The sequence below is a fragment of the Parus major genome, chromosome 14, assembly GCF_001522545.3.
Source record: "Parus major isolate Abel chromosome 14, Parus_major1.1, whole genome shotgun sequence".
In the NCBI taxonomy this organism is placed as follows: domain Eukaryota; kingdom Metazoa; phylum Chordata; class Aves; order Passeriformes; family Paridae; genus Parus; species Parus major.
Genome location: NC_031783.1, coordinates 1056088 through 1069566, shown reverse-complemented (window position 1 = coordinate 1069566; position 13479 = coordinate 1056088). Strand labels below are relative to the sequence as shown.

Sequence of the window (13479 nt, the reverse complement as noted above, 5' to 3'; positions counted from 1 at the left end):
AATGCAATGATTCCCATCCATTAGGACAGAATTCCCTTGGTAATTAAAGCAAGGATGGCATTTTGCCCAGGGGAACAGACACAAGTTTGGAGATATGGGAGCAATCAGCTCTACTAAGAAGAAGGAAAGTGCTTCTCCTCCCCGATGTCTTTCCACCAGGAAGGGGATGCTGCCCTCCCCAGGAACAGCCCTGCTCACCTTTCCCTTCAAACATGCCGATGAGCTGTGCCCCCATGGCCATGGCCACGTTGGAGATGAGGCAGGATGCCAGCTTCTGGCTGTGTGACATCAGGTCATAGCGGGGCGAGATGAAGAAGTAGGGGATGTAGGAGAAGAAGTAGAGGAAGCCACCAGCGGCAGCGGCGACGTTTGCTGCCAGCACAGGGAAAAGCAGGAGGGAAAACGTCAGGGTGATGCCAGCCAGTGCTCCTCACCCACCCAGGGACATCCCAGATTTGTGCACAAAGCATGGCTGTGTGGGGGCAGAACAAGGACATGCCCACATCCCACAGCAAGCAGGAGCCTGTCCCCAGCCCCAGTGCCATGGTGGGCAGCTGCAGAAGCCCCTGCCCATCCCAGAGCAGAGTCTGGGGCCAAGATGAGACCCTAAGACCGGAGCTGGTGATAGTACCAGGGAATGGTCTGGGTTGGAAGAGACATTACAGAACACCTTGTCCCACCCCCTGCCATGGGAAGGACACCTTCCTCTAGATCAGGTTACTCCAAATCCCATCCAACATGATCTTGAACACTGCCAAGGATCCAGGGGCAGCCACAGCTTCTCTGGGCACCCTGTGCCAGGCTCTCCCCACCCTCCCAGGGAACAATTCCTTCCCAATATCCCATCCATCCCTGCCCTCTGGTAGTGGGAAGCCATTCCCTGTGTCCTGTCCCTCCATCCCTTGTCCCAAGTCCCTCTGCAGCTCTCCTGGAGCCCCTTTAGGCCCTGGAAGGGGCTCTGAGGTGTCCCTGGAGCCTTCTCCAGGTGAGCACCCCCAGCTCTTCCAGCCTTCCTCAGAGTAGAGGAGCTCCATCCCTTGGACCTGCTCTGGTTTGGGAAGCAACAGTACTCACATCCCTTTCCACACACTGTGCAGAAAATGCAGCCAAAAAAGGGAAGAAATGCCCCCTCCACAAGTCAAAGTGGTCAGTAACAAGAGGAGGCATTGTGAGGGGACTCACCTCGTGAGAAGAAGGTGCTCACCATGAAGTTGAAGGAGATGGAGGAGATGGAGAAGATGGCAAGGAAGGTGAACACTAGGGTGGGGTCACTGTTGGTGAGCACTGCTCCCTGTTCGCTCACCTGCCAAGAAAATCTTGTGAAGCCCAGAGCTGCTGGAGCCAGCCATGGCTGTAGCAGCACAGACCTGATGTTCTCTGAGTGTTGGAGACAAACTGAGATGGGTGAGAACATCCAGAAACTCCCAGACCACTCCAGGGGGAGGAAACACAGATTGTCCCCATGTGATGCAGGGTCTAAGGGGAAGGGGACACCCTGGCCAGCACCCAGACAGCCCCCTCCTGCTTCCCCTGGTATGGGCACATGCAGAGGGGAGAGCTCAACACCCTCCAGAGGCTGTGGGAGCAGGGTGCTCCTGCTCTGCATGCAGTGTCCCTGGGGATCCATCCCCCACTTCCCTCCAGGGGGAGTCACCCCTGCTATGAATGCAACTGTGGGGCAGCATTGTCCATCTCAGTCTGGGAAACCCAAACTCCAGTCTTTGGAGGAGTCCTGGGACACCAGGAGCATCCCATGGCAGAGTGGCCCTGTCATTCCTGTCCTGTGCCTGCACAGAGCTCAGGGCCTGGGGACAGATGCTCACCTTGACACAGAAAAGCACGGTGACGAAGAACACGGACACCAGGAGGAAGAGGAAGAACATGAGGAACCAGGCGCTCCAGTGCAACCAGTTGCTGAGGCCCATCATGTGCATGTACTCCTGTGGGAGGTCACTGTGTCACCCAGGACTGCACCCACAGTCCCCAGGCACGGCTGGGGCAAGGCAGAGGTGGCTCTTCCCCATAGCACAAGCAAAGAGGTGGCAGCCCCAGGTACCACCAGAGTGGTCCTGCACAGCCACCAGCATGGTGTGGTGTCCCCCACCTCCCCAAAGAAGGGCTCCCACCACTGCAGGATCCCCCAGAGAGCTGAGCCCAAACCCAGAGCAGGGTGCCAGTGGTGCCACCAGGGCCACCCAGCACAGGACAGGACACCCAACACCTGGGGGAAGCCAAGCCCTGCTGCTGCTACCATGCGACCAAGCTCCAGCCGTCCCACAGAACACACACAATGGGTCTCTACATGCAAAAGGCAAAAATCTTCCTTCCAACAGGCTGAACTCTTGAGTCCACGAACTCTGGAGCCCACACATGTTGCCCTCTCTCCCAGCCCAGGAGAAACACCATCCCTGAGGTTCAGCACCCTCGGGTTGCACAGCAAGGAGAACGCAGCCTCCTCGTGGCAGCAGGATTAGCAACATTCTTCCCTGGGGCTTGTTAATCCACTGCCATCCTCACCTCCTGCTCACTGGCTCTACACCCAGCAGGGATTTTGTTCCTACTCTAAAGACATCATCCATTGGGAAAGGCTGCAGAAGGAGGGGAGCACATCCCAGAGTTCACCTTCAGCTTCTTCTCCTTCTCGTGGACGACGGCGCGGACGATGTTGAGCGAGGTGTAGGTGAAGCTGAGCATGAGCAGCAGTGGCAGCTGGTTCTGGATGGCCAGCAGGAAGAGATCATTGACGTAGGCCGGGAAGGGGAAGCGCTGCACCACCACAGTGATGTTCTCCAGCAGGCTGGCAGAGCTGGCACTGGTGTGGTACTGCATGATGGCCCTGTCCACCGCGTGCTGCACCGCCAGGAACCCCTCCCGGAGATAACCTGCACGGCAAGAACCACACCGGGAATACAGATGGGTCTGGGGTTTGGAGGGACAGCCTTTGTGGGAAGGACTGCATGGGAAGAGGACAGGGATTAAAACTGGAGTGTAGAAGACAAGCAATACAAGCATCACTGTAACACAGGGGACAGGAGAATGATTGATCCCACAGCAAATTCACAGAATGGCTGCTTTGGGGTGGAAAGGACCCTAAAGCTTATCTTGTTCCTCATCCTGCCATGGGCAGGGACACCTTCCACTACACCAAACCATAACCATCATTTAGAAGGAGCTGCCAGGAAAACTCTGTTCATGGTCACTGTCCTACAGCATGGCTGTGACTTTGGAATGGGGAGATCCTCTGTCACCATCAACCACCACAAGTCACTGGGCTTGTGTTTCACCCATTTTTTTTTGTAAACCAAAACAATAAAAAATACTACACAGGTTGCAATGTGAAAAAGTATATCCTGTGACTCACATGTATGGCTTAAATTTTTGTGCATTAGAAAACACTGAAAATATTTTAATTTCCCAACAGCATCTCCCAAGTGGGAAGGGATCCACAAGGATCATGAGTCCAATCCCTGGCCCTGCACAGACACCCCAACAACCTCACCCTGTCCATCCCTGGCAGCGCTGTCCAAACACTCCTGGAGCTCTGGCAGCCTCGGGGCTGTGCCCATTCCCTGGGGAGCCTGGGCAGTGCCAGCACCTCTGGGGAAAGAACCTTTCCCTGAGATCCAATCTAAACCTCTCTTGACACAGCTTTAGATAACAAAATAAACTTAACATAGTTTCTTTTTAAGTGGAATTTCTGCCAAGTGTTACCTGAACAGGAACTTAAATTCTCTTAACAAAACTTCAAATGAACATTCTGAAAGTCAGTAGGCTAAAATGACCCACAGAGAGAGAAGATAAAAGTGGAATTATGAAATTGGGAACTTTGTTTGATATTAACTCATGTACTGAACAAACACTCTGTGGCTCTGCTTTGTTTACACACTGTGAGCAAAACCTGTTCAACCACTTCCTCACCCTCACTCTCCCTGGACACTGCAATCGAATACAGAGGGAGAAATCCCACTGAGGGAAATATTCCCTTTGCCACCATAGGAGAAGTTCCCAAAGATCCAGTCCTAAGCCAGCACCAGCTCCAACAATGTCCCTGCTGGCTCCTGCTCTGCCAGTGGTTTGGCTGCCCTTAAACACCTCAAACCACAGAACTGCTCTATTTACTTTTCAAGTACTTAAGCAGTACAGTAAACACTGGGCAGTTTGGATCGTGAAATAAAATTTCCATTAAAAATCGAAATGGGAAAAAAATTAAATTTTAAAGTGATTCATGCACATTAAAATTTATTCCTATCCAACCCTGCTCAGCAGAGGTGACCAGAGGCCAAGCAGTGCCCATGAAGTCACAGGATAAAATTTAAATAAAGGATTGCTCTAATGAATGTAACAAAATTGTAAATATAGTCCAATTATATCTAAGTAATAAATAATGATTCAACAAAATAAAGACATAAGAATTAATATAAAAATAAATATTAAGCCTATCTACCATTAATAATTAAATATTTATTATAACATATTTAACATCTTAGTATTTAAATATTAATTTAAAATTGTATCACTACTTGATGAATTGTATATATATAAATATGTATATATAAAACTAAATGTAAACATCTATACAAACACGTAACCACTTAACTATTTATCTATCCATAATGATATATATGTAAATTTAAAAATTTTAATACCTATATAAATATTTAATCTCTTGCTTGTTTTTCTATAAAATAAATACATACTTATAAGAATTGTTTGCCTTATACAGATATAAATTTAATACTGATATAAATATAAATCGATACTTTATTATAATTAACTGAGTTATTATAATGAACCTGTTTCTTGAAAAGCTCAGAGCCTGCCAGGTGCTGTAGGAAGGTGACCCCACGTCCTCAGCTGTGCTCACCTGGTGTCCCCCCATCAGCAAACTTGGCCTCGCGGGGCCCGGGCAGCTGGAAGAGCGGGAAGAGGTAACTGGTGTGCCAGTCCCGGTCCAGGTTGGGGTTCAGCCCCGTCTGCTCGCTCCGCGGGGCGTTCCTCGGGCTGTACTTGAAGCGCAGCTCATACTCCACCTGCAAGGAGCACGCCGAGGGTCACAGGGGGTGGGACAGACGGTAGTGACACCTGGGTGACACCTGGGTGACACCTGGGCAGGAGATGCTGTCCCCACCTCCCCTCCTCACCTGGAGGGGCAGCGGGGCCGAGCTGTGCGGGAAGCGGTGCCGGAACACGACGGCGGCCAGCACGCTGCCCGAGCGGTTGTCCAGCCTGACGTACTCCTCGAAGTCCCGCTCCGAGGGGAAGCCCTGAGCTGTGGAGGGGAAAGCAGGGAGATGCAGGGATGGGGCAGGGCAATGCACCATGCATTGGTGCTCAGTCATCAGCAGGAGCATCGCTGGGCCCAGGACGGGAGAGATGTGCTGTGCCTGCTGTCAGACATGGGGGAGTTACACAGGATGCTGCCCTGTATCCTGGGCATGCAGACATTTTTCCTCCTTGAGAGTAGGAGTCAGCTTTCCCACAGAAAATCCTAACAGTTTGGAACACCAAGTGCTAAAATTTTCTCTGCCAGAAGATTCCAAAAATACTGTTTCACACGGAAGCGCTGCCACCTTCCGTAACTGTTTTAGGGTGATATTTTTCTAGATGGAAACTGCAATAAAATGAGACCAAAAGGCAACCCAAAATCCTGTCATTTTAGTGGGAAAAAAAATGAAAATCAAACGATAACCTTGAAGTTCAGAAAAAAACGGTATTCCAGGAGCATGAGGATTTAGAATCAGTCATAGAATGGTTTGGGCTGGAAGGGACATGAAAGACCATCCAGTTCCAAGACCCTGCCATGGGCAGGGACACCTTCCACTGGAGCAGGCTGCTCAGAGTAAGGATTCACAGCAATTTCTGGGGCAGGAGGGGCAGCCCCAGCCCTGCTCACCTCTGATGTTGATGGGCAGAGCTTTCTCCACCGCCTCAGCGATGCTCCGGACAGCGCTGCTGTTGGAGGGGACATAGGCCAGCTCCCAGGGGTTGCTGGCATGCTGGGAGGAGAAGAAGCTGGGCAGGTCATCCACAGACTCAGGGGGGTAGAGGGTGGCGTTGGGGTGGCTGACGGAGTGCACGCGGTGCCGCAGCGCGATCAGGATGGCGGCAAACAGCAGCGGCAGGCAAACCTCGATCAGCGTCACCAGGATCTGCCGCTTCTGCAGGGCAGGGCAAACATACAAATATGATGGGGGTAAGCATATAAAATAAATTATGTATCTATATGTACACAGACATCTAGATATCTACCTTAGGTATGTATCTGTACACAGATACCTATCCATATATAGTACACTCACTCTCTCCCCCTCAAGAGATAAAAAAAGAAGATGCAAATACAGAAGGCAGATGAGCACAGTCACCAGGTTCAGGGCATGAGAACATCAAGGAGTGTTCTCAATACATGCTTGTATCCTACAAGGTTTCACAACCTGGGTTTTTCCAGAGGCCAGGAATGACACTCCACTGGTTCCCACACTCCTCAGGACTCTCCAGCCAAGGTGTCCCCTACCCTGAGCACTGCTCCAGCTCAAACCAACTTCCATCAGAGCCTTCCTCACCACACTGCTGGGGTGAATAACCCAGGCTGGTCCTTTGCTCCCTCCTTGTGCCCTGGGGCTCAGCCTCGTGCAGCAACACTGCTGGAACCAATGCAACCTTTCCTGCTGGAGCTGAGTTACTCCAGGCAGCTGGACATGGGATCTGCATCCCAGGATGGGGCCCAGCAGAGCCTCTGGCTACAGGACAGCTGCAGCACGGCAAGCGCACCCATGGGCATACCCAAGCCACTACTGCTCTACACACAGTGGCTCATTTCCTTTTTTTTTCTAATTGAGGTTCAAGCAACTGGAGAATGAACTCAAGCCCTGCACTCTGGAGCTTCATCCATCAATTCCCCAGGGCTACCTGTCCCGAACAATGCCCCCACCAACACAGGTTCATTAGCATCCAACCCAGGTCAATTAGCATTTCAAACTGGTGTCCCAGGGGAACTACAGTCATCTGTGCAACCTGGTCTAGTGGAAAGTATCCCTGTCTACAGCAGGGCAGTGGGATGGATGGAGCTTTCCAGCCCAAACCATTCTGAGATTCTGTAATTTCTTCCTGCAAACCAAGCTGCCTTCACCCTAGGCCAGGCTCAAGAGCAGCACAGCACACTCAGCCTCAGCCACAGCAGTGACAGCTCAGAGATGTCCCTGGCCACAGGGGTTCATGGCTGCTCACTCAGAGCACGTGCCTGAAGCAGCAGCAGCAGCAGCAGCATTAACCTTTTCTAAGGCCTCTGGCTAATTTGGCTTCACAAAACCTGGGGATTTTCCACCCTTCCCTTTGCCAGGCTGGAAAGAGGAGCACCACTAGGAAAGAGGAGAAGCAAGAGCTTTAGTCTCACAACTCTGCTGTCTCAGCAACTGGATTTTATCCAGCAGCCAGGGGGAAGGCTCAGGTAGGCAGAGTCTCTGGAGAAGGTAGAGAGCTCTGAGCATAGCCTGGATATCCTGGGAAGGGAGATAGCCCTGCAGGAGCCAGGCTGAACGGGATCTTGGGCAGTATGTCAGGAGATGATACAGGGATTACAATTTCCCTGGCTCTCAGCACCCACTGCCAAAGCCCAAAACACCTCTTGGGGCTTCCCTTGGGAGGAACAGTCTGCTCCAGCCACAGCCAGCCCCGGCAGCACAGGCAGGAAGCAGCAGCCTTGGGCAGGCAGGGAAAAAGGAGCTTTCCCAAAGCCACACTCATAAAAGCCAACGCTGCAGATGTCTGATGAGTTTACAATGCAGCCCTGGCATCCCAGCTACCTCCTGCTGATTTACTATCGCACTAAACCTCTCCCTATCTCCTGGGCTGCCTCCAGAACAGCTCTCTGCCTCCCTGAACTTGCAGGCTCATACACATTCACCAGCCCTGCAGCAGAAGCTATTCAAGCGCTGTATTCCAGAGGTGACAGGGATACTCATCCATAATCACCACCTCTGCTGACTGGAGCAGCTCTGGAGTGCCACGTGTGCCAGCACCCATCCTCCAGAGGGGTGGGGCTGACTTGGGAGCTCTGTGTCTGTATCAGGAACAGGACTTTTAGCTATATCCCAGCACAGTAGACCTGAGTCAGCTTGTGGCCTTAGAAAACACGCTGAAATGTGTGCCCACCCTGGAGCACAACCAGAAAACAACGCTTTTCCTCTGCAGAGGTGATGGAGGATGCTCCCAGCTGCAAATCAGCCCTGCTGCCAGTCCCTCTCATCCCTTCCAAGCCCTTCTCCCAGTTCTGTGCCTGCTGGGTGAAGGCAGCACTTCCCTCTTCCTTTGGTTTATTTTTACAGCAACGCTGTGCTGAGCTGCAGACGGGTAATTGAAAGGGCAAAGCCAGGCTGCAGCCACCCCTGCTCCCTCCTCTTCCCCTGCACTCAGCCAGGGCTGGCCCCGGGTCCCAGCGGAGCCACAGCATCCGCCCAGGAACACCCACACGCTGCTTAAAGGGGCTGCAGCCTCGGCCAGCACCAGCCAGGACCTGCCAGCCCTGAGGTCCCCAGATCCCTCAGCACCACCCAGCTGCCACTGTGGGAGGTGGGCTGGCAGTGGGTGCCAGGGGTCTAATATTTTAAAGACCCCTAAAAGCTTCTCCTGAGAGTGGTAGAAAACAATGGAGGAAAAAAACCCAGGGCCCCAGTGGGTTTTGGAGGCACTGGCATTTCGAGAGGCTGTGCAATGAGACAGCTCCAAAAACCCCACTGTCACACGAGTGACAGAGGGCAGGAGGGGGATGCTGGGGACAAGGAAACTGAGTAGATAGCACAGCCCATAAAGTCACACAGCCCAGCACAAAAGACACCACGTGCACAAATAACCTGTTCTCCTCCTAGAGATGCCCTGTGTCCACAGAGGAGGTTTCCTGGAGAAGCCAGAGGCTGGGCAAGCTCTGATGTACCCCCATTTAGCAGTGTCAGAAGCAGCCCCCCATGCGCAGTGCCTACCTGCAGGATGTAGTTCTTCCAGAGCAGCAGCCTAAACTGCCTGAGCACAACCATCCTCCCATCAGAAGGGGCCCAGTGCCGCCACCACGCTCCACAGGACCCTGGAGGAGAGGAGAGAGATGAGTGTCAGGTGCTGGTGAAACTGGGCAGCAGGAGGGCAGCAGCCCACACCCCACCCAGGGGCTCTCTGCTTCCAGCCTGTTGCCACAGCAGCTGCCTTGACCCCAAACAGGGTAAAACAACCATAGTTATAGAACAATAGTGTTCCTTCTCTAAGAGCCCCTGCTTTCTGGCATGGCTGTGCCCAGAGATGGAAGCTGCTGTTTCAATATCCAACCTGGGTCCTTCCTAGCAGCAGAGAGGAACAGCTTTCCTCAAGCTGCGGGAGCACAGGGTTACAGGACTGCAAACACCAGCCCCAGGAAGGCTGTCCAACCCCTGACAGCCCATTATTCTGCAATGGGTGAAGATTCCAAGCTGTGCCTCCACCTCCTGCCCTGTGAAGGGTTGGTTCTGCAACACTGCCGGTGCTTTCCCAGCAGAAACTCTGCTCGGAGAGGCGAGGATGTGAAAAGGGCAGGGAAGCACAAGGGAAGGTCGGTGCTTGAGGACAATCCCCCTCTGCCTCCTCCCCCTCTCGTGAAGCATCTGCCATCGCTTCAAGTTGTTTGTGTCTCCATTTGCAGTGGCATTTCCTGACGGAGCACTGCTGTCCCACCAGGACACAGGCTGGGATTTTGGGTTTGCAGGGTGGCACAGAGAAGGGGCAGCCCTGGCACGAGCAGAGCCTCCTGCCCACGCTGCTGGACTCCCGGCAGCTCCCCCCGAGCAGTGCCAGCCTCTGAGCACGGCAAATCCCACCAGGATCACAGCAGGCAGCTGCCGGGGTCAGCTCCAAGCTGGTGCTCCAAAGCCTGGCAGCACTCAAAGCTCTCAAGGGGACATGGATGGGCACAAAACTCACAGCAGATGCTCCACAGCACGTTCTCCAGCCCTGGGTGGGATGGTATCGGCTCCTTGGCTGCAGCCAGCAACCTCAGCAGGGCTTTCAGGGTGCCACACCAAGGCAAGGGGAGGCTGCTGACCCAGCCTGCCAGCCTTGGCTCCCGGGCTGGTGCCGGGGAATGCGCACAGCGAGCACGGCTCCGGTGGCAACAGAGCAGCAGCAAGAGCAACCTGAGACTCATGCAGGGCTGCAGGCACCACAGCAATGCTCACCTGCCTCACCTGCTCTCTGCCACCAGCTCCTCCAGCCCTCCAGGAGTCTTCTCCAGCCTTGGGACACACCTTCCAGCCCCAACTCTAAACCCAGGAGCCTTCTCCTGCCCTGGCACACACCTTCCCAGGCTCAACCCTAAACCCAGATGTGTCCTCAGAGCACAGAAAAACCCACAGTCTCTTTGCCACTCCGTGCACAGAAGACAGATTCCCACAACATCGGGGACATCTGTGTTCAAGGATCTGTCTCCAGGCAGGAAAAAGCAGAAGAGATCTTATGCTTCAGCCCAGAAAAGTCCATCAGAAGCCCTGCCCAGAGCAAGCAGGAAAGGAATAGCAATGGAGACTTGGCAAAGGCACCTTCAAGTGCCTCACAAAGTGCCATGTCTCCAGCTGACCTCTGGTCTACACGTGGCCAAGCAGAACAGTCCATGCTGTGCCACAGCATCCCTCAGCAGGTCCCCCAGGCCCACACACACATACCCCATACAGCAGCATCTGAAACACCCCCAAATAAGCCCCCCACCCTGAAGCAGAAACCTTTGTCATGCACCCCCTTGAAGGAATCCAGAGCAAACCAAGGGAATCAAAGTTGTGGCTCACTTTAAAGAGGACAAATGCTGCAGGTCAGGCAGGAGCAGGCTGCTGCCCTCGCAGAAATCCCAAATCCTGCTAGCCCTGCCGCACCCTCAAACTCAGGCTGCCCCCCCGACCGCCCCCACGGGTCTTACAGCTGCTGCTGGGAAAATGTCAAGCAGCTCTTGGGTAACACAAACACTATGCAAAGACTGAAATCTCCATTATTGCCAATAAATATTTTCCAAGTTTTTAAGTGTTCCAAGAAGACTCGTTCTGCACCTTTTGCTTGCTGGAGATGAGAGGAGGAAGAAGCTAAGTTACAAAAGTTCTTAATGGATTTTAGAGCAAAAATGGTTTTCCAGGCTCTGGCATCCAAAACATTATTTTTTCCAACCCAAAAGAGAAAACCTGTTTTGGGTGGTTCTGCCTGGATCAGCCCTGAGATGTCCATGACCAGAGGCAGCTCAGGCAGGGCCCAGAACCCATGTCTGGGCCAATCTTCAGCAGAAAGGGAGGACAGAGTGCCACAGGATGATGATGACCTCAGAGGCACCAAGGTGCCTCACAGGAGGACATGGGCAGCATGTTGGGTTGTCCCCACCAGGGATGGATCTGGGAGAAGAGAGAGGGCACCACCACCAGCTTCTAGGAGAACAACCCAGTTCCTCTGCCTGCTTTCTGCATCTCACCAAGGCAGGAGGAAGGGTCTCCTGAGTATGTGAGTGTGGACACACCCTGGCCATCCCCAGGGAAGTCAGTGAGGAAGGAAACACTCCTGCTTACCCACAGCCTGCATGAGTGAATAGGAGACTGGTCCTCACCACCTGTTCTCCAGCAGGCCCTACAGCAGTACCAAGCTGTGCTGGATAACGTGGTGGCACCAGCTGCCAGCCTGGACCAGAGCTGTTTTGCGGGTGGATTTACACGAGGACAGGCTGAGGATCGGCAGGGATCAAGGCCACAGCATCCCACCTCCTGACCCACTTCCATGCTGCCTCACTGCCGGGAGGTGGCTGAGCCCGGCCACCGCCTCAGCAGAAAGGGCCGAGCAAAGGCCACATGCTCCCGGGAGCTGGCAGTTATTTTAGAGCACACACCGCATTTCTGCTCTTCTGATGTCCTGTTCCCATAGAAACCAGCCTGGAAATGGCAGACGTTGCCTTTTTTAATATAAACCCTGCATGTCTTCCTGCCGGTTGACACAGACACCGTGTCATCCCTACAAGATGAGCTGCCAGGTGCCTGCACCTCCACAGCTGTGCTGAGGAGCACGTGGTGCCTGGGGTGGTGGCATCACACACCTGGTGAGGGCTCTCAGTTCCTGGCTACTTTCTCCACTGATACTGGATCAGGTAATTCCTCTCTCCTCCCCACAGTGTCTGTGCTGGAAATTAAGCAGCCACAGCAGGGCAAGGACTTTTTACGGCCACTGTTTTCAGGAAGAGCGAGTGATTTCCGAGGCGGGTGAGTCCAGAAAGTTCCAGGTCCTGCAAAGAGCAACCAGGGCCAGCAGCCACCAGACCAGACATGAGTGTTCAGTGACATACAGCTCTCGCTGCTGAGATGTTTTCACCTTCTAAGTGTTCACAGAGATTTGGGAGTCACGACACAGCCAGATCATAAAAACCTCACCTTGGTTGTGCAAACAGTAATAAAACTTTCTAAGAGGCTGTAAAGGCTGGTGGGGTGCTGCAGGGACCAGTGATCTCACAGCCCTCTCCAAGCCCAACAACCAGTGCCGGACAGATATGTGTGTCTGGGCTTGACCCAGACAGGAACTTCAGGCCTTGAAATAGAGAAGAAAGCTGGGCTGGATGCTGTTTGCAGAATGAGGGGTTGGCTCGTGCCCAGCTGCTGCCCTGCAGGGGGAGTGGGCTGGTGGGCACAGGGAGCCTGATGGGCTCCGTGGTTGTGTCTGTAACTGCCTTTGTGCTGGGGGCAGCAGCACGAGAGGGGGGACAAAGCTGCTGCAAGAACTGCTCAACCCCTTTGCATTAAAAACAGCATCGCTGGTTTGCCCAGTGAGTTTGCAATTGCCCAAAAAACGACAAACTGCAAACTCACTGGCCTCATGGATTTAGCACGAACAAGGTCTGGAGCCCAGCACACGGATTTCTCATGGAGCCTTGTACAATCCTGCTCCTGCCCTGCAGTTGCTCAGTAGCGGGGCAGGACAGGCCACCCGGGCAGCTGTGAACAGAGGACAGGGAGATCCTTTCTGCTTCTACCTGGTTTTGAACACTTCCAGAGATGGGGACTCCAGCACTGTCCTGGGAAGTCTGTTCCAGTATCTGACCATCCCTTCCATGAAGAAATTTTCCCATTATCCAACCTAAACCTGAAGCTGTTTTCACTTGTTCCCACGGAGCAGAGTGTGACCCCCACCTGACTACACCCTCGTGTCAGGGAGTTGTGGACTGAGAAGGTCCCTCCTGAGCGTCCTTTTGTCCAGGCTGAGCCCCCCCAGCTCCTCCTCATTAGATTTGTGCTCCAGACCCTTCCCCAGCTCCGTTCCTTTCCCTGGACGCGCTCCAGCCCGTCAAGGTCTGTCTTGGCATGAGAGACTTTCTCCCAGGAGCCAGGGCCCCGGGGCTCGGAGGGCCCGGCAGATGTCCCCTCAGTCCCCGCAGCCCCGTGTCCGTTCCCCGGCAGGGAGGGGTGGCCCGAGCTCCCCCGGGATGCCGGCGGCTCCCAGCCGGGCGCAGCCCCC

General features: G+C 53.7%; 1 protein-coding gene across 2 annotated transcripts in view; it reads right to left on the bottom strand.

Annotated features, from left to right (window-relative positions):
- Positions 1-10816, bottom strand: part of ABCA3 (ATP binding cassette subfamily A member 3) — a 28575-nt gene extending 17759 nt beyond the window's left edge. The window contains exons 1-9 of one of the 2 annotated variants that reach the window (XM_015643206.3): positions 10794-10816; positions 8973-9073; positions 5894-6158; positions 5142-5269; positions 4865-5030; positions 2623-2882; positions 1824-1940; positions 1183-1303; positions 199-372 (exon numbers count right to left, since the gene is read on the bottom strand). In XM_015643206.3, the coding sequence (XP_015498692.1) occupies positions 199-372; positions 1183-1303; positions 1824-1940; positions 2623-2882; positions 4865-5030; positions 5142-5269; positions 5894-6158; positions 8973-9026 (1285 nt within the window). In that variant the 5' untranslated portion in view covers positions 9027-9073; positions 10794-10816. Of the gene's footprint in view, positions 1-198; positions 373-1182; positions 1304-1823; positions 1941-2622; positions 2883-4864; positions 5031-5141; positions 5270-5893; positions 6159-8972; positions 9074-10793 lie in introns of those variants that run through there. The other variant, XM_015643205.2, reaches the window with a different exon arrangement.
- Between the last annotated feature and the right edge of the window lie 2663 nt (positions 10817-13479).